This window comes from Entelurus aequoreus, linkage group LG25 (genome assembly GCF_033978785.1).
Source record: "Entelurus aequoreus isolate RoL-2023_Sb linkage group LG25, RoL_Eaeq_v1.1, whole genome shotgun sequence".
Classification (NCBI taxonomy): Eukaryota; Metazoa; Chordata; class Actinopteri; order Syngnathiformes; family Syngnathidae; genus Entelurus; species Entelurus aequoreus.
This window is the reverse complement of record NC_084755.1, coordinates 20,065,798-20,087,070: the sequence shown is the minus strand read 5'-3', so window position 1 is coordinate 20,087,070 and position 21,273 is coordinate 20,065,798. Positions and strand designations below refer to the sequence as shown.

The 21,273-nt window shown below is 38.5% G+C and overlaps 1 protein-coding gene across 1 annotated transcript in view; it reads left to right on the top strand.

Annotated features, from left to right (window-relative positions):
- Positions 1-1,397: 1,397 nt before the first annotated feature.
- Positions 1,398-21,273, top strand: part of LOC133642659 (adenylosuccinate lyase-like) — a 40,273-nt gene continuing 20,397 nt past the window's right edge. Inside the window, exon 1 of the mRNA XM_062036997.1 lies at positions 1,398-1,721. Coding sequence (XP_061892981.1) covers positions 1,578-1,721 — 144 coding nt within the window. The 5' untranslated portion in view covers positions 1,398-1,577. The remainder of the gene's footprint in view (positions 1,722-21,273) is intronic.

Genomic DNA, 21,273 nt, shown 5'->3' with positions numbered 1-21,273 from the left:
TGTACGAGTCTGAGTCAGACTCGTACATGGCAGTGATTAGTATTAATAACAAAGTCGGCCATCAGATTTCTTACAGTGATGTCATAAATGACTTTGCCTCCAGAAAAGCCAGGAAGCACAGGTTTTAAGGAGTGGGTGGAGTGGTGTGGGTGGTGAAGCTGAGGAACAAAACTGTGATGTGATGGTCAAATGTGTGAATTAAGGACCTTAATTTAAGGTAGTTTATTTTGATTTTTTCCCAAAAATTTTTTTGCACATCGTTATGTACATTTACATAGTTTTAATATGTAGTAACTTTATATTTGTTTATTAACCGTTATGTTACCTTGTTTATGGTAACAGCTGTTCATTAATATTATTTAAGTATTTGCTTAATATTTAATTTAATTATGTCGTTTTTTGTACAATTGAATTTGTTCCTTTTTATATATATTTAAGTGATTTTATTGTTGCACTTTATTGTTTTTCTTGCACTACGAATTATTTTTGCACATTGCTGTTTCAGGTTTTTGTTACCAAAAATAATAAAGTGAATCAGAATCAGCTTTATTGTCCAGTTATGTTTAACACACATGGAATTTAACTTCAGTAGACTGCGCTCTCTTTGTACAAAGTAAACATTAAATATGAACAATTACCTAAAAATATAAACTAGTAATTAAATACTAATATGTACAAGACTGATGAGACAAGATGACACTTTTACTGTAAATACAAAGCTTTATCACTTGGACTGTTCAACCCCAGGCCACTCTTGTAGCTGAATGTTTTCTACATTTTAAGATTAGGAACCATATGTGGCACTCTGGACATCATTCGTTCATTCATTGGTATTATTTATGTTCTTAACTGGGCCAACCCCATATCTTTATAAATGACATGTCATTTGTAAAGACATGCCAGGCTGACAATAGGATAATGTAAACAACACTGCCAGAGCCGCAGTGAGTTTCTAGTAGGTGTGTGAATGATCAACAACCAATATTATTGGCAGAAATAGAGGGCCCCAAAATCAAATTTTGCTTAGGGCCCCATGGAGGCTTGGGCCGGCACTGTATTCCATTAATAATTTTAAATTGTATTTCTTTAAATTTGGGAAGAATTTGGTATGTAATATGTATTGTCCTTATTTTCCTTAGCTCAACTTTTGTAAACTCCTTCAGGATATATTGTCTATGAACTGTGCCCGGAAAATATTATTTCACTAAAACTGCCCTCATATATTTGTTGGAACATTTTTCATCACAGAAATGAACATCTTCAATATTAAGGTTTCTCAGACAATGTGTAGTATTTGAATATAAAACATCCTGAGTCAACATAGATTTTAAGGATAGAGGACTTTGCCGTGGCTTCTTAGCGTCCTTATTTTACGGCGGGGTTTGCCGTATTTCGTCACGGGTGTCACAAACCACGCGCCGTACGCTGACTTAAAGTGTCGTAAAAACGCATGACAAACTCATGAAATAGTGGCGTCGCCGGCTGTCTTTTTCTCTCCTACTCGTCGTGCGGGAGGCTAGCGTGTTTGTGTCGGTGTGCGAAGAGGACGGGCCAACCTCTCACTTTAGCTAAGAACCATGGCGGGAGCGGACGAATTTATGAAGTATCGTTCGCCACTGGTGTCAAGATATGCCAGCAAGGAAATGGCCTACAACTTCAGTGACAAGAAGAAATTCACAACGTGGAGGAAGCTGTGGATCTACCTCGCCAAGGCTGAGAAGGTTTGGACAATAATAACTTCTTCAAATTAAGTCCTAAGTACTTTTTGTCCTACTTTACATGCATTTATGTATTCGACCTTCCAAAAGAAGACCGATCAAATTCCCTGCTCTAAATATAGTAACTAACACGTGACAGCTACACTAAACTAATGTACAAATATAACAAACTGTTTTCTGAGATAGGCTCCAGCACCCCTGCGACCCCAAACGGGACAAGCGGTAGTAAATGGATGGATAGATGTTTTCATCCAGAATAATTTATACTTACTGGCAACTATGTTTCTTGTAAACACTACATTCAATTGTACTGTTATAAAGGTAGGTAGATAGGTAGGTCTTTATTGTCATTGCTTAAGTACAACAAAATGTTATTTTCAGCACAAACCCGTTCAAGATTAGACAAACAAACAGTGTACAAGGTTACAGAATAGGAACGCTGATGGGTCGTCACAAGGCGCCCCGTAAAAGATGGGAAAACGGTAAATGCTGGGGAAGGATGAGTAAAAAAATACAATGTAGACTAAACCTCCATAGCAAAACACATATACTGTACATATTACAACATCTCAACACTAGCAACAGAGGGGAGGAAGTGGGGACCACGGTGGCAGGCTGCAGCTCTTCAGGTGCTGCCCATCCGTCCATCGCCCCTAAGGGATTCGCGTCAAGGGCGTTGGATGGGGAGTGGGGTATGTGTGTGTGGCGTATATTTTTGTGGATGTGTGTGTAAGCCTGCAGCGTGTCTCTATTCCGCGGCCTTGATGTTGTGCAGTTGCTAGTCCAAAGTCACAAAAGCACTCCATATTCCAGTGGTATGTTATATTAATGTGAGTGTGAATGTTGCTTGTCTATCTGTGTTGGCCCTGTGATGAGGTGGCGACTTGTCCAGGGTGTACCCTGCCTTCCGCCCGAATGCAGCTGAGATAGGCTCCAAAGGGACAAGCGGTAGAAAATGGATGGATGGATGGATGGATGTTATGTTATAGGCGATTACTCATATCTTCACAAATGCATGTTATTCCTGCTTTCAAAGTATTGCTATTACATTGCAAAACTGCAGGATCTGATACCGGAAGTTGAGGTCAAGTGTCTGAAAACATTTATCCTGTTTTAATACTATTTGATGCAAACCACGGTGTCTGATATAATTTATTCTGAATTCATCCATTTGTCATTTAATGAAAACCACAGTGCCTGATCTCATGCATCATGAAATTATCTACTCAATGCTATTGAAAGAAAACCACACTGTCTGTATTCATTTATCCTGAATTCATATATTTAGTACTATTTAATGAAAACCACAGGGTCTGACATGCTTTGTCCTGAATTCATCCATATATATTGTTTCTGAAAACCACAGTGTCTGATATCATTCATCCTGAATTCGTATTTCTATTACTATTTAATGAAATCCACAGTGTCTGATATCAATCATATCATTTACCCTGAAGTTATCTATTTTATACCATTTAATGAAAATCACAGAGGCATTTTTCTTGAATGTATGTATTTATTACTATGCAATGAAAACTGGTGTCTGATATGATTTATCCTTAATTAATCCATATTTAACTGAAGGAAAACCACAGTGTCTGATATAATTTATCCTGAATTTATATATTTAGTACTATGGATGTAATAGTATTGTAGATAGCGCAATGTTGCTGTTTCAAAATCTTAACAATAATCCTGTGATGTGTGACAGTATCAAACGAAAACTTGGTGGGTTTAAGTTATTTTGGTGCTTCTGCTCAGTGGCCTTGTGGTTAGAGTGTCCATCGTGAGTTCAAACCCTGGCCGAGTCATACCAAAGACTAAAAAAATGGGACCCATTACCTCCCTGCTTGGCACTTCGCATCAAGGTTTGGAATTGGGGGTTAAATCACCAAAATGATTCCCGTGTGTGGCCACCGCTGCTGCTCACTGCCCCCCTCACCTCCCAGTTGGTCGAACAAGGGGATGGGTCAAATGCAGAGGGTAATTTCACCACACCAAGTGTGTGTGTGACTATCAGTGATACTTTAACTTTAACTTAATTTGATGCAAACCCTGGTATCTGATATCATTTATTCTGAATTAATCCATTTATCATTTAAAGAAAACCACAGTGCCTGATGTCATGTATCCTGAAGTTGTCTACTCAATGCTATTGAAAGAAAACCACACTGTCTGTAATCATGTATCCTGAATTCATCTATTTAGTACTATTTAATGAAAACCACAGGGTCTGACATACTTTGTCCAGAATTCATCCATGTATATTTTTTATGAAAACCACAGTGTCTGATATCATTTATCCTGAATTCATCTTTCTATTATTGTTTAATGAAACCCACAGAGGCCAATACCATTGATCTTGAATCAATCCATCCATCCATTTTTCTCCGCTTATCCGATTTCGGCTCGCGGGGGCAGCAGCCTAAGCAGAGAAGCCTCTCCCCAGCCACTTCGTCCAGCTCCTCCCGGGGGATCCAGAGGCGTTCCCAGGCCAGTCGAGAGACATAGTCTTCTCAACGTGTCCTGGGTCTTTCCCGTGGCCTCCTACCCGTCGGACGTGCCCTAATCCTGACCAAATGCCCGAACCACCTCATCTGGCTCCTCTCGATGTGGAGGAGCAGCGGCTTTACTTTGAGCTCCTCCCGGATGGCAGAGCTTCTCACCCTATCTCTAAGGCAGAGCCCCGCCACACGGCGGAGGAAACTCATTTCGGCCGCTTGTACCCGTGATCTTGTCCTTTTGGTCATAACCCAAAGCTCATGACCATAGGTGAGGATGGGAACGTAGATCGACCGGTAAATTGAGAGCTTTGCCTTCCGGCTCAGCTCCTTCTTCACCACAACGGATCGATACAGCATCCGCATTACTAAAGACGGCGCACCGATTTGCCTGTCGATCTCACTCTTGAACAAGACTCGGAGGTACTTGAATGTATGTATTTATTACTATGTAATGAAAACCGGTGCCTGATATGATTCATCCTTAATTTATCCATTTATAATTGAATGAAAACCACAGTGTCTGATATAATTTATCCTGAATTTATATATTTATTTGTATTAAATGAAAACTAAAGTGTTTATTATATATCCCTAATTCATCCATTTATCATTGAATAAAAACCACAGTGTCTGATATCATTTATCCTGAATTAATCTATTTAATACTATGGATGTACCGCAGTGTTGCTGTTTCAAAATATTAACAATAATCCTGTGACGTGTGACGGTATCAAACGAAAACTTGGTGGGTGTAGGTTTTTTTGGTGCTTTTGCGTTGGCATCTGACATAAACTACAGTGGATGTTCCGGCAATATTCTTTGCACTAAAAATACATTTGTTTGTAGTAATGAATATGATTAGATTTGATTTGAGCATCATGTTTGTGTTCAATTACAGTAAGTGTGTTTATCCTAAACATTCCTGCCACTTTATTTTTCATACTATGGCATTTAAAAAAAAATTTTTTAATTTTTTTAAACAATACAGTAACAATACCGTGGCTTTATACTGTGCTAATATCGTATTGTGACATTTTGATATTGTTACATCCCTATTTAGTACTATTTAATGAATACCACATTGTCTTACATAATTTGTCCTGAATTCATTTATATATTATTGAATGAAAACCGCAGTGTCTGATATAATGTATCCTTAATTCATCTATCTATTAATATTTAATTAAAACTACAGTGTCTGATATAATTAATCTGTTTAATATTGGCTGATATCATGTATCTTGAATGTATCTATGTATTCCTTCCTAATGAAAACCAGTGTCTGATATAATCTATTCTGATCGTCTGATCTAAATTGATCAATTAATTACAATTGAATGAAAACCATGGTGTCCGATATTATTTATCCTGAATTTGTCTTTATTACCATTTAATGAAAACCACAGTGTCTGATACCATTAATCCTGAATTCATCCATTTATTATTAAATGGAAACCTCAGTCAATATCATTTATCCTGAAGGAATCTGTTTATTACTATTTCATGAAAACCACAATGTCAGATATAATAACTCAGTAGATTTTAAAAGAGTAAAATAAACCCATATTTGTGTGTAATAATAGATTGGCGACATAAAGGGGCAAGAAATATGTCAATAATGAATAAAGCTAAATATGTTTTGGACCAACCCCTAGAGGGACAAGCAGTAGAAAATCGATAGATGGATGTTTTGGACCAAAAATCCCTCTACTGTATATTCTCTACTGCTTGCTTGTGTTACTATATCTGAGTTAGTGTGTAGAAATATGGGGAAATAACTCCAAAGGTACGCTTCATTCACTAACTGTGTTACAAGATCAGTTAGAATAATGTTGGATAAAGAGTACATTCAACCCCTTTTATTTATTTACCCGGTAATCAAAAATATTGAAATTCAATAATTTGGTGCATTTGCAAACAGCTAAAATTATGTCTGGAGCAAAACCTAACCTGCTACCCACGAATGTCATCAATTCTTCTTAACAAACGAGGAGAAATGTAACCTTTACAGAAAAATCGAGTTTAAGACATTGCTGAGTACATTTGTATTCACTAATAAAGCAACGGATTGTTTGAATAGAAGGTAAAGTTTGAAGGTTTCTTTCTTGTAGTGCTATGCCATAGAGTGCAAAACAGTGCACAAAGCTGTAAATTTAGTTTAACTTTGCTAAAAAAAAACACAAAATTATAAAAATGTTTTAGGTGGTATACAAATTAGTCATATTTTTCTGAGTGTAGTTTTGTGATTTCAAACTGTTGAAGTTATTCATTATTGCAACGCTTGTTTTTATGTGGTGCTTCTTTAAGTGGAAATACTTTGACGCTGTAAAGTATTGACCCCATGACCTGCATGACTCCGGCCTCTGTCTCACTACTAGGGTCAAGGGTCATTGAGCAGCTGCTGATAGTTTATAATTAGTGTATTAGGGGCTGGTGACTCCCGTAGGCCTAAGATGGGCAGTCCTCTTGCAGCCATCTTGGCGGCGCGACACGGGGCGAGCGCCGCCGTACTCTCCTGTTAGGCTGGGTTGGGGGTTGGGTTTGTGGGAATCTGGTTGATGGTGGAGCGGGACGGTCTTTCCGTCCGGCTGCAGGGAGTCTCTGGGCCCCTCGGGATGGGGGGGGTCCCGTCTTTCTGTCAATGTGTGGTGTGGTCTCTTGCTGGCTTGGGGACTGGTTGTCTCCTGCTTCTCCCGTGCCTTGTCCTCGACCAGGCACGGTCATGGGGGTCCCCTCATTGGTTGACCTGCCTCGCGTATTCCCTAGGGGCAGAACCTACTGTTTTGAGTGGGGCTTTCTGGGTGGTCGGGCCATACCTTGGCTCCCGCACATACTGGGAGACAAATATACTGTACATACAAACTAACATACATACATAAATAATGTAATACGTATAATACGTACGCACGCACATACGTACCTACGCACTTACATACAAACAGACTTATATTCATTCATACGTACATACATTCATACATATATATGCATATACAATACATACATACATAAATGCTTACGCTAGAGCTGAAAAATGTATACAATTTTGATTTAAATTTTGGTTATGGCTTCTTACGATCATGAAAATTAAAATAAAAACAAACAAACTGATTGTTCTGCGCAACATGCATGGTTACTTTTATTTCTATTTTATTTGTATTTTCCCATTTGTAGTGCAATAATGTTTATGGTCATTACTGTGTTATTACTATTTACTTCATTGACTGGTTCTTCTTTATAATTTTTGGTGTCATATTTGTAAATATTCTATTTGGTGATTTGTTTTTTTTTGTTGTTGTCCCCCTCTTGTCCCCACAATTTTCCCCCCCGTCTTCTTTTGTTTCTTCTTACTATCCCCTCCTGCTTCGGTCCAGCTTCGCCAAACACTAAATTTATCCATTTAATAAAGTTTAATAATATCTCACGCTTCTCTGTTTTAAAGTATAACTGCATGGCTCGAATTTAACCACGGCAACTGTCTTCAATGTCATCATCATCGTCGACGACTCCGCCCACGATGACATTTTCTCTGGCGCGCCTTCGCACGGCGCAGACATCTTCCGCGTCACTCTGCACGGTCCCGCCATCGAAAACTCCTCCCATGGCGCTGTCGTCGTCATCATCATCATCGTCGGCGCAAGCTGCGCGACCTCCTCCTCATTTGCCAAAGATGCGCTGTCGGCAGCGATCTGCAGAACCTGCGTGTGGACCTTCGCAGCTGTTGGTGCTCAGGTATCACGCGTTTCCGCCACTAATTTGGCCGTTCCGTGGTCGCCCGCCTCGCCAGTTCCAGCGGCGTTCAACGCATCGCCGCCTGACTTTCCCTCGCTGGCTGCGGGGACAATTGGCCTGGCGACCCTCCGCCAAGTCCTCCCTCCACCCTCCCGTAACTTTTGGATTTTTGACCGCTCTTGTTTCCAGGGAACATCTGGAATCTGTTCCTTGAGGGGGGGGGGCTGTGACGATCTGTCACTTCATTTGTGTTTGTTTTCTTGTTTTAGTATTTACTTCCTGTCAGTGCTCTTATTTTGTTATATTTCCTGTTTGTTCCGCTGAGCACTGTTTTTTCCTCACCTGCCGTTGATTGGCAGCCGGTCCACACCTGCTGCCAATCAACATGTATCCTATTTATACTTTGTCTCGAGCACTCCTCAGTGCTCGATGATAACACTCTATGTTTAGAACATTTATGCAAGACTGCTTTATTTTTTGGTACATGAGATTAAAACTCATCTTACCTATTCATCGCTCTCCTGGTTCTTGCATCTTGGGGTCACACAAACGGCAGCCATGCGAGTTCCTCACAATAATGATCCTATATTCTTGATGAATTGATTTACAAAATAAGGTCCATTGTCACTGTATAGATTTAGTTATACCATATCTTGGTATTATATCTTTGCATAATGCTTTTGCTACTGTTAGCGCATCTGCTTTTCCTTTGAAAATGCATCTACTATGACCAGACAATAATGTTTTCCTTCACTCTTATTTAGTTCAATAAAATCCATGCATAGATGTTGGAATGGGTGTTGTGGTTTGGGGAATTGGCCCCGTCGTGGGCGCATATTCCCTTGTGCATTGTGTCTTGCACAGGTCATGCATGTCTTACAATTTTTTTTTTGTATAAGAATACAACTATAGGTAGTATAGTGCTTCTGTATAAGGGTATTCATATCCCTCCTGTTGAGTCATGAGTTCAACCATGGCTCAAAACTGCTACCCACTTATACAGATTTTTTTGGTAAGATTAGTTTATTGTCTGGACATACATAGATGTCTTCTTTGTTCAACGTGACTCAGTTTTTTATCCATTTATCTTTTTCTTGTGGATTACTTTGTTGTTGCATATCTTTTAGTATATCATTATTCATGTCACTAGTTTGTAGTTTGAAATTTGTATTTCCTTTTCTGCTGCTTGTTTTGCTGTTTTGTCAGCAAACACATTTCCTATTGATACTGTGTCTGTTCCTTTGGTGTGTGCTGCACATTTGCATATTGCTATTTTAGCTGGTATGTACTGCTTTTACTAATTCTTTTTTTATCAGTTCTCCATGTGTTACAGGTTTTCCGGTTGACGTTATCATTCCTCTATTTTTCCAATGTTGTGCAAATGTGTGCACTGTTGAAAATGTGTATTGGCTATCTGTATATTGTGATCTTTTGATCTTTCATTACTTTACATGCTTCTATTAGTGCTACTAGTTCTGCAGCTTGCATTGAGTAATTTGATGGTCATTTGATAGCTTTCAAAACTTTTAGTTGCTGTTGCAACCACACATCCTATTCTATTTTTATTTCACAGAATGCTGCTTCAGCTTCTGAATTGCACTCTACAGATGATTACATTTTTTACATTAATTTACTTAATGGAGCTACTATTTCAGCATAATTTGGTATCCAACTTCTACAATAATTATTTAATCCTAAAAATTACCTCATTTGCTTCTTTGTTTGTGGTTTTTGTGCTTGTAGTACTGCTGTTTTTCTACTTTACACAATAATGCGTCCTTCTTTGTTTAGACAATGTTCTAGATACTTTACTTCTCTTTTGCATAATTGTACTTTTATTTTGCTTACTTTGTGTCCTTCACTATGTAGATGATTTAATAACGCTAATGTTATTTTTCTTCTAATTCAAATGTTATACGTATTACTTTTATGTAATTTTTAAGTAACATTTTAAACTCACTTAACTGTCTATACGCCAATTAATCTATACTTTTACACTCAGAATTTACATTCTTCCAATTCTTTATATTTCTTATTTGCAATTATTATTCAACAATATTCAAAGCAAACAGTTGTCTATCGCTAGCTGATAGCTGTCGTAATTGCCATGCCTCCTTATTTATTCATTATCTTATCTTATGGTGTACTGCAAATGTCTAAAACATAATCTAACCTAAGAATGTTATACTACACTTCAAAGTTAAACCTACTTTAAACTTACATGTAATACATTCATTTTCACACCTCCTTTCCCAATGCGCCCCCCCCCCCCCCACACACACACACACACACAAAAAGCTGTGTGTGAGTGCGTGTGTGCACTCCTAAGAGCAAAGGTCAGCAACACTTGAAGAGCGTTTCTCTATTTTATTTTTTTTCCTCAGCTTATAAACAATGTAACCCACCTTATCACTTTATCATGCTATACATATCAACTCTTATCATAGTTATTAACCTAGGTTTTTATTTGCTCCATTATTTTAAATACATATATACAGGACTGTCTCAGAAAATTAGAATATTGTGATAAAGTCCTTTATTTTCTGTAATACAATTTATAAAAAAAATAAATTAAAAAAAAGTCATAACATTCTGGATTCATTACACATCAACTGAAATATTGCAAGCCTTTTATTATTTTGATATTGCTGATTATGGCATACAGCTTTAGAAAACTCAAAAATACTATCTCAAAAAATTAGAATATTTCCTCAGACCAAGTAAAAAAAAAAAAAGATTTATAACAGCAAAACAAAATCAAACATTTGAAAATGTCACTTAATGCACTCAGTATTTGGTTGGGAATCCTTTTGCACGGATTACTGCATGGAGGCAATCAGCCTGTGGCATTGCTGAGGTGTTATGGATGCCCAGGATGCTTCAATAGCGGCCTTTAGCTCATTCGTATTATTGGGTCTGGTGTCTTTCAGCTTCTTCTTCACAATACCCCACAAATTCTCTATAGGGTTCAGGTCAGGGGATTTGGAAGGCCAATCGAGGACAGTAATGCCATGGTCAATACACCAGTTACTGGTGGTTTTGGCACTGTGGGCAGGTGCCAGATCATGCTGGAAAATGAAATCATCATCTCCATAGAGCTTTTCAACAGATGGAAGCATGTAGTGCTCTAAAATCTCTTGGTACACAGCTGCATTGACTCTGGACTTGATGAAACACAGTGGACCAACACCAGCAGCTAACATGGCTCCCCAAACCATTGCTGACTGTGGGAACTTCACACTGGATTTCAAGCAACTTGGATTTTGCTTCTCTCCAGCCTTCCTCCAGACTCTATCGCCTTGACTTCCAAATGAAATACAAAACTTGCTTTCGTCTGAAAACAGGACTCTGGACCACTCTGCAACTGTCCAGTGCTTCTTTTCCATAGCCCAAGTCAGACGCTTCTAGAGATTTTAGAGCACTACATGCTTCCATCTGTTGAAAAGCTCTATGGAGATGAGGATTTCATTTTCCAGCATGATCTGGCACCTGCCCACAGTGCCAAAACCACCAGTAACTGGTGTACTGACCATGGCATTACTGTCCTCGATTGGCCTGCCAACTCCCCTAACCTGAACCCCTTAGAGAATATGTGGGGTATTGTGAATAAGAAGCTGAAAGACACCAGACCCAATAATGCAAATGAGCTAAAGGCCGCTATTGAAGCATCCTGGGTATCCATAACACCTCAGCAATGCCACAAGCTGATTGCCTCCATGCCACGCCGCATTGATGCAGTAATCCGTGCAAAAGGATTCCCAACCAAGTACTGAGTGCATTAATTGACATTTTCAAATGTTTGATTTTGTTTTGCTGTTATAAATCTTTTTTTTTTTACTTGGTCTGAGGAAATATTCTAATTTTTTGAGATAGTATTTTTGAGTTTTCTTAAGCTGTATGCCATAATCAGCAATATTAAAATAATAAAAGGCTTGCAATATTTCAGTTGATGTGTAATGAATCCAGAATGTATGACTTTTTTTTTTTAAATTGCATTAAAGAAAATAAAGAACTTTATCACAATATTCTAATTTTCTGAGACAGTCCTGTGTGTGGGCAGCACGGTGGGAGAGGGGTTAGTGCGTCTGCCTCACAATACGAAGGTCCTGAGTAGTCGTGAGTTCAATCCTGGCCTCGGGATCTTTCTGTGTGGAGTTTGCATGTCCTCCCCGTGACTGCGTGGGTTCCCTCCGGGTACTCCGGCTTCCTCCCACCTCCAAAGACATGCACCTGGGGATAGGTTGATTGGCAACACTAAATTGGCCCTAGTGTGTGAATGTGAGTGTGAATGTTGTTTGTCTATCTGTGTTGGCCCTGCGATAATGTGGCGAGTTGTCCAGGGTGTACCCCGCCTTCCGCCCGATTGTAGCTGAGATAGGCTCCAGCGCCCCCCACGACCCCGAAGGGAATAAGCGGTAGAAAATGGATGGATGGAGTCCTGTGTGTGTGTATATATATATATGTATATATATATATATATATATATATATATATATATATATATATATATATATATATACATACATAAATATTAGGGGTGTAACGGTACGTGTATTTGTATTGAACCGTTTCGGTACGGGGGTTTCAGTTCGGTTCGGAGGTGTACCGAACGAGTTTCCACACAAACATATTAAGTAGCCGCCCCCGCTTCCTTCTGCCTCTGTTTCTGTCAGTACTCTACACAGCACCCAGCATTGTCCCACCCACACAACCATCTGATTGGTTACAAACAGAGCGGTAACAGCCAATCGGCAGTGTGTATTCAGAGCGGTAACAGCCAATGAGCAGTGCGTATTCAGAGCGCATGTAGTCAGTGCTTAGCGTTTAGCAGGTAAGCATCAGGCAGCGGACTCTCCCCAAATTATAATAAACACCTCCCAGTCAACTACTAGTAACATCACTATGAGCCTGTTGACCTTCTAGAAATATAAAAGGCAGCTCAGCTCGCTCGCAGTCCTGGCTTGAGGTGAAGGCTAATTCTCTTTTAGCGTAACGTTAGCTCATTTTGCGATGTGTGTTTGTGTGTGTTACGGACAGCAAAGCCCTGTCTGTCATTTCACTTGACCTTTTTCTGTGTTGAAGCAGCAAAAAAGAACATTATGTTAAATTAAGAGTTTCTGTCTCTGATAGTTGATATAATAATGTAACTGCATCATTAAGCCTACATGAACTCCATGGTGTTCAGGGATGAATAGTCTCTCCTATTGCTATTGTACCATTTTGTCAGCTATAGTTACATTAATCATTAGTAATGCAGCAGCCTAGTTTTGAATGGCAGGGTCCCTGCTATCACATGTTGATAAAAATATAACATTTACATAATAAATCAACTACAGGCTTCCCAAATGCTGTAATAAATTAAGCATGATGAGTTGACTTGAAACTGTTTATTGTTGCACTTTTTATATGTAGAAGAAAAGTTTTGTCATTTTATTTAATCTCAGCAACAACTTGAGGCAGTTTAATGTTGATTAACGTGGGCAGAATTATTATAGTGTTCCCAATGTTAAAAGGATAAAGCCATTGTTTACAAATTTGGTAAATAAATAACCAAAAAATTTATATTTTGTTGTTTTCTTACTGTACCGAAAATGAACCGAACCGTGACCTCTAAACCGAGGTACGTACCGAACCGAAATTTTTGTGTACCGTTACACCCCTAATAAATATACATGTATATCTTTAGTCTACATTTTCTTCATATCTTATTTCAACACCCCCACATTATCTGTCGTACGCATTAGTTTATTCCATTTTGCATTAATTATTCTCATTGATTTCTTCCCATTTCTTCATCTATTTTTACTTTTCTCTCATTTTAGCACTTTGAGATTTTCTCCTATTTTATTTTTATTTTTATTTGAACCTCCGAGGTTTTTACCCAATTTGTACCTGGAAAGATACACACTTAAACACACACTAACAAACAAACAAACAAGTTTGCAGCGATCTACCACCAATGGCATACGCTGACAACATGACTAATTGGTGTCGTCTTTTAATAGTCATGCTGTGTTACTTTGATTGTTAATTTTTTTCTCAGGACAGTCTCGTGCGAAATGCCCTTCTCGGCCACAACGCCAACACGCAGTAGGGTGTAATCGCTGCCGTTGTGATTGTCTTCTATTTTGGTTGAAATAGATTGTAATAGACCATATCAGATCTGCGTTTCTTTGGGTCCCTCTTTCCATTTTGAGAATTTGGAGTAATCCGTCGTCCCCTACAGAGCCGAACTTATAAGGATTACTTTTGTCTTTGTTGTAAGATAGTGGTTTAATTTATTATTGTGGTACACGTCGCTTCTACTGGAGTTTATTCCCCAGTGGAGGTGTCTTGCATAAAGAATCCACAATAACCCACTATTTACTTCTCACAACTTTAATATGGAGTGATAGCCTAATGGCGATTACTCCCACACACTCTCACATTCACACCTTTCAGTATATTGATCCACGGATATTTCAATTTTTCATGTGGACTACGCCGCCCTCCAGGTTATTGTTTTTTACGGATATTTCAGTTTTCTGAATAGACCATTTCAGGTCTGCGTTTTGGACTCCGTCGCCCCTCAGGATATTAGTTTACGGATTTTTCAATTTATTGTGGGCTCCGCCGCCCTCCAGTATATTTGTTTTCAGATTTCACGGCCTCTTCAGTTTTAGCTTTTTCGGTTTTTACTTAATTTGGTTTATTTTCAATGTTGAATTCCCTGAATTTTTTGTTGTTTTTTTCTTTCTCTTTTTTTTTCAAACCGAGACAGAATTCAATTTGGTTCAATTGAGGAGAAACGTGTCAACCTGTAACCTCTTACAGTGTCACCCACGCTCTGGCGAAAGATTGTACTCCTCCTTCTTTATTTTACTTTCTCCGACCACATGACCACAGCTGCTTCCAGAGGGAAGTGGGTTGTAAACAGCGTTGCCTTTAGTTACAGAACAGTTCAAAAGAAAAGGTCGAAAACACTTCACAGAAAAGGTCGTAAACGAGTTCAAAAAGAGGTTCGTAAAACAGTTCAAAAAAGACGTTCATAAAACAGTTGAAAAAGGAAGTCGCCTGAAGGGATCCTGGTCCTGCTTCCTCTTCGCTTTTATAGTCCTTAGGTCAGACAATATCTTTCTGTTTGATTTAGGGCTGCAACTAACGATTAATTTGGTAATCGATTAATCCGTCGATTATTACTTCGATTAATCGATTAATAATCGGATAAAAGAGACCAACTACATTTCTATCCTATCCAGTATTTTATTGAAAAAGAACAGCATACTGGCACCATACTTATTTTGATTATTGTTTCTCAGCTGTTTGTAAATGTTGCAATTTATAAATAAAAGTTTATTTAAAAAAAAAAAAAAAAAAAAAAAAAGCCTCTGCGCATGCACATAGCATAGATCCAACGAATCGATGACTAAATTAATCGGCAACTATTTTTATAATCGATTTTAATCGATTTAATCGATTAGTTGTTGCAGCCCTACTTTGATTATAATACATGAAAGACAACAGGAACACCTTCATCTTGCTTCCCCCTACACAGTGGAGTTTTACGAGCTTTATTCTTGGTAGGTTCCAATGACAGCTTTTGTTTCTCACCGGCCACTCAATGTAACACAAAGTTTTTGTGATAACTTAGAAACAATTATTCTAACAACCGCCCTTACCTTTTCACTTGTTAATGGACTAGGGATGTAATTGTCAACGGTATAATGATAATTTGCGATCAAATTCCAGACGGATGGTAATATCGTCTACTTTGTTTAATTAACACGGAGCCAAGCGATTGATTTCACACCATGCGGAGTTGGACGGAATACAAACGGCCTTTAGCTGAGGATGAGAAGAGAAGCTGCCACTCTGCATGATGGTAGTCAATCTTAATGATCATGTTAACTTTGACACTCATATGCAAGTGAATGAATACTTAGTCAATAGCCATACATGTCACACTAAGAGTGGCCGTATAAACAACGCCAACACTGTCATAAACCCTTGCCATATAGTGAGACCACACTAAAACAACAATGACAAACACATTTTGGGAGAATATTTGCACCGCAACACAACATAAAAACAACAACAAATTCCCAGAATTCCTTGCAGCACCAACTCTTCTGGGACACTATAGTCATCTTCCCTCGCTTCCCGTCATGCATTTAAGAGCGTACTGCTGTTAGATGGACACAGGTGTGGACAATATTGGAGACAGACGCACTTGTTCCCACACTACAAGTAAACAGTGAAGGAGAACAACTATATGATGTTGCTATTATTTTGTCAATACAGCGTCCATCAGCTGCTGTGACTGAGAGTTAATGATGTGAGGAAACATGCGGCAGGTGATGTGTCGTGAACATTGTCACAACTTGTTTATATAGTCTTTAGTTTGTTGACTGGGATGTTCACTTGTCCTTTATTTACCTGCTAACAGTATCAGTGTTCAAATAACATCAATACTGGCTCAAATGTTTTGTCATCTCATCGAACTGAACGTAGGCTGTGTATTCGATTTGAGAGATGTCACTCCTGTTTTTTGTTGTTGTTGGCCAAACTGTTGTACAGAACCACAAGGGGGAGTTGGAAAAGAACAAAGCTTGTTTAATTGACTTCATCTTCCTTAGCCAAACTGCTTTGTGTTTTATTTTGATATCAAAAAGTAAACGCCATGTGTTTTTTTCATGTCACAAAGGTATTACTTTAAAAAACATTTGACACATCATTTTGTTAATGTGTTATTGTGTATAGTTAATTCCTATACAACATATTTCTGCTCAAACTCTTAATGGATCTGTCCCGACACAGCATCTACATGTACATAACTTAAAAAATAAATAATAAAAAAATACGTCCCTCTATCAAAATGTAAAAATAGAGATGAAAAAATGATTTTCCTGAGTGGCTGGACAGAACTTCGAAAAAATATATATATATTAGTATTAGTCAGTTTTAAATAGTGTGTTAGTCAGCGTATGAGTAAGCATAATAGAGAGAAGCTTCAGTATGATCGCATTAAAGGAGACATGATGGTAAACTCGTGACGATTTTATTCACATGCATCACCCCACATGACCTGTTTGTTACACTTATTGGCTCCACTCCATGTTTGCACTCTTTTTGATAAGTTCTGCACATGTTTAGCTTTGCTCAGCTAACACTGCTTAGGCAGGTTGCGTGTTGCTGTTACTGACACACAGAGTGTGTCAGTAACAGTAGACAGCAGCCAGACTTTGGTGACCTATATCCTGCAGTGAGATTAAGTAGTTTTGTGTGCTCTGTGTCGGCCCAGAGACGTATTGACCTTTAAACAGGCCAGAGCTGGACTCTGTAAATGGTTTTAAAGGTGGCGACACAATTCCCCATCCAATCTATTTTATAGTCCTGTCACATGGACTTCTCTAACCCAACAAAAAAAAGCTCAAATCTAATTAGGATATTAAGTCTTTCCACATGAGGACGTCACATGTCTCCCAAAGTGGAAAAGGGTAGACGGAATAACCCAATCACCAGCACAGAGCTTCTTTTTGCACTTAAAAAAAATATGTTTTGGTACCCGACATGCCTGTCTCTTTAACAGCATGTAAGATAGGCAATCATTGTGAACACTACTGATGGATTGAAACCATGGTTTGCCACAATTAAACACTTTGTGCACCAAAAATACTCTTAGAAATAAACTTTAAAGGCCTACTGAAATAAATTTTTTAAATTTAAACGGGGATAGCAGATCCATTCTATGTGTCATACTTGATCATTTCGTGATATTGCCATATTTTTGCTGAAAGGATTTAGTAGAGAACGACGACGATAAAGTTCGCAACTTTTGGTCGCTGGAAGTAGCGTGACGTCACAGGCTGGAGTGCTGCTCACATTTCCCTATTGTTTACACCAGCAGCGAGAGAGATTCGGACCGAGAAAGCGACGATTACCCCATTAATTTGAGCGAGGATGAATGATTCGTGGATGAGGAAAGTGAGAGTGAAGGACTATAGTGCAGTGCAGGACGTATCTTTTTTCGCTCTGACCGTAACTTAGGTACAAGGGTTCATTGGATTCCACACTTTCTCCTTTTTCTATTGTGGATCACGGATTTGTATTTTAAACCAGTGGTCCCCAACCACCGGTCCGCGGCCCGGTACCGGTCCGCGGACCGATTGGTACCGGGCCGCACAAGAATTAAAAAAAAAACAATTTTTTTTTAATTTTTTAATTTTTTTAAATGAAATCAACATAAAAAACACAATATATACATTCTATATCAATATAGATCAATACAGCCTGCAGGGATACAGTCCGTAAGCACACATGATTGTATTTATTTATGTAAAAAAAAAAATTTATTTTATTTTTTTTAAATACACCCCCCCCCCACCGGTCCATGGGACAAATTTTCAAGCGTTGACCGGTCCGCAGCTACAAAAAGGTTGGGGACCACTCTTTTAAACCACCTCGGATACTATATCCTCTTGAAAATGAGAGTCAAGAACGCGAAATGGACATTCACAGTGACTTTTATCTCCACGACAATACATCGGCGAAACACTTTAGCTACGGAGCTAACGTGATAGCATCGGGCTCAAATGCAGATATAAACAAAAGAAATAAACCCCTGACTGGAAGGATAGACAAAGTCAACAATACTATTAAACCCTGGACATGTAAATACACGGTTAATGCTTTCCAGCTTGGCGAAGATGAACAATGCTGTTGCTAACGACGCCATTGAAGCTAGCTTAGCAACGGGACCTCACAGAGCTATGATAAAAACATTAGCGCTCCACCTACGCCAGCCAGCCCTCATCTGCTCATCAACACTCGTGCTCACCTGCGTTCCAGCGATCGACGGAAGGACGAAGGACTTCACCCGATCATCCGTGCGGTCGGCGGCTAGCGCGTCTGCTATCCAAGTCAAATTCCTCCTGGTTGTGTTGCTACAGCCAGCCGCTAATACACCGATCCCACCTACAACTTTCTTCTTTGCAGTCTTCATTGTTCATTAAACAAATTGCAAAAGATTCACCAACACAGATGTCCAGAATACTGTGGAATTTTGAGATGAAAACAGAGCTTTTTTGTATTGAATTCAAAGGTGTACCAATACTTCCGTTTAACTAAGGGAATAAGCGGTAGAAAATGGATGGATGGATGGATGGATAGTGACGTCACTCGCATACGTCATCGTCATCATACAAAGACGTTTTCAACCGGAAGTTTAGCGGGAAATTTAAAATTGCACTTTATAAGTTAACCCGGCCGTAATGGCATGTGTTGCAATGTTTAGATTTCATCATTGATATATAAACTATCAGACTGCGTGGTCGGTAGTAGTGGGTTTCAGTAGGCCTTTAACTTACTTTAAAAATAAATAAAGTGCATGAAAAAGTTAAGGCAAAATATAACAAAACAGATTCTCTCAGAAAGTAAAAGAAAGCTAAATTCAGAGGCCACCACAAATTGTGATTATTTTAGGCAGAATTCATTACAGAATCTGGACATAGGGGCATGTTTTAAAATAGCCTATTAGGTATGGCTGCCCTCAGAGGGCTGTTTGTAACCGTGAATATATATGAATACTAATGTATAATCGCCTCATGATATTACACAATTGCGTATGCAATTGATTATAATTTTTTATGAAAAATTGATGGATAACCTATTTTGAAATCATAAGTCAGGGGGACAAGTAGTAATTCAAATTTTTTTTTTTTTTAATTTTGACGAAAACATTTTTGGAATATGTTTGTTGCATTATCAAAAGTATTACACATGCAATCACATACAGTAAATAACATTTTTCTGTTGATTATTTTAGTAAGCAAGTTTGTTTTAATAATCGACTAATCGGATTAAACACACTATAAATGACGATAATAATTATAATAATTACTTTTACTCAAATAGCGCTTTTAAAATGTACTCAGGCACTTATACATAATCAAACAAAAACATAATAATAATCTTAAAAGCACATACAGTATAATGATAAACAACCAAACTATATAAGTGTAAATGGTTGAAATAAACAATGATTGTTCTGCTTGTCATACACCACCATTCTTTCTTTTCTAATAAATGCACATTATCAGCATTAAAACTGCATTTTAGCACAAGTGCATTAATAAAAATGAAAACATCAAAAACTCTTCGCTGATAGCCGCTACACAGATCTCAGCCCCCGCACGCCACAGCTCTCATGTGCGCTCTATTGCAGCGGCCGTGCGGAAACTGTTTGCCTTTTCAAAGTTCCGACCACTCCATGCGGTTCAGGTTTTGTCCATTTTTTACAATGAGTTATTATTTAACGATTATTCAAAGCAACAGAATATAAATCGAAGCTTTTTAAAAATTGTATTAATTGATTATATCAATGAATTGTTGCAGACCTAACTCATATAGGTGGGTTAGGTTTTTTCTGATGTATGTTTGCTAGCAAACTACGATGTGATTGCCACACTGATGGATGGAAATAAGGACATAAGCTTCACTACTGTTTTAAGGATGTGTGATGCTAGACCTACCATAATAGTGATAACATATTTTATCAGAAACAAATCTGCAGGAACAGTTTGTCAAATCCACCTGCGATCGAGTCTTTTCTTACCTCCTAGTGTGCACAAACTACACTTAAATCTAAAGGAAAAAAATAAAAACAATTATATTGTGCATTCTTACCAACTTTTAACTGTTTTGGATTAACTTAACTTCAATATACCTTTAAAGACCTACTGAAACCCACTACTACCGACCACGCAGTCTGATAGTTTATATATCAATGATGAAATCTTAACATTGCAACACATGCCAATACGGCCGGGTTAGATTAGTAAAGTGCAATTTTAAATTTCCCGCAAAATATCCTGCTGAAAACGTCTCCGTATGATGACGTTTGCGCGTGACGTCACGAATTGTAGCGGACATTTTGGGACACCATTGTGGCCAGCTATTAATTCGTCTGTTTTCATCGCAAAATTCCACAGTATTCTGGACATCTGTGTTGGTGAATCTTTTGCAATTTGTTTAATGAACAATGAAGACAGCAAAGAAGAAAGCTGTAGGTGGGAAGCGGTGTATTAGTGGCCGGCTGAACTGGGACAACAGAGACTCTTACCAGGAGGACTTTGAGTTGTATACGCGCTACCGTGAGTACGCAGCTGCGGCTTCCAAACATTTGATCGCTTGCCCGTACGTGCGTGCCGCTATGTGCATGTCACGTACGTAACTTTGGGGAAATATATGTGCTGTATGAACTTTGCGGAGGTGAACGGTACTTTGGGCTGTGGGATTGAGTGTGTTGTGCGGGTGTTTGATTTGTATTGGCGGGTTATATGCAC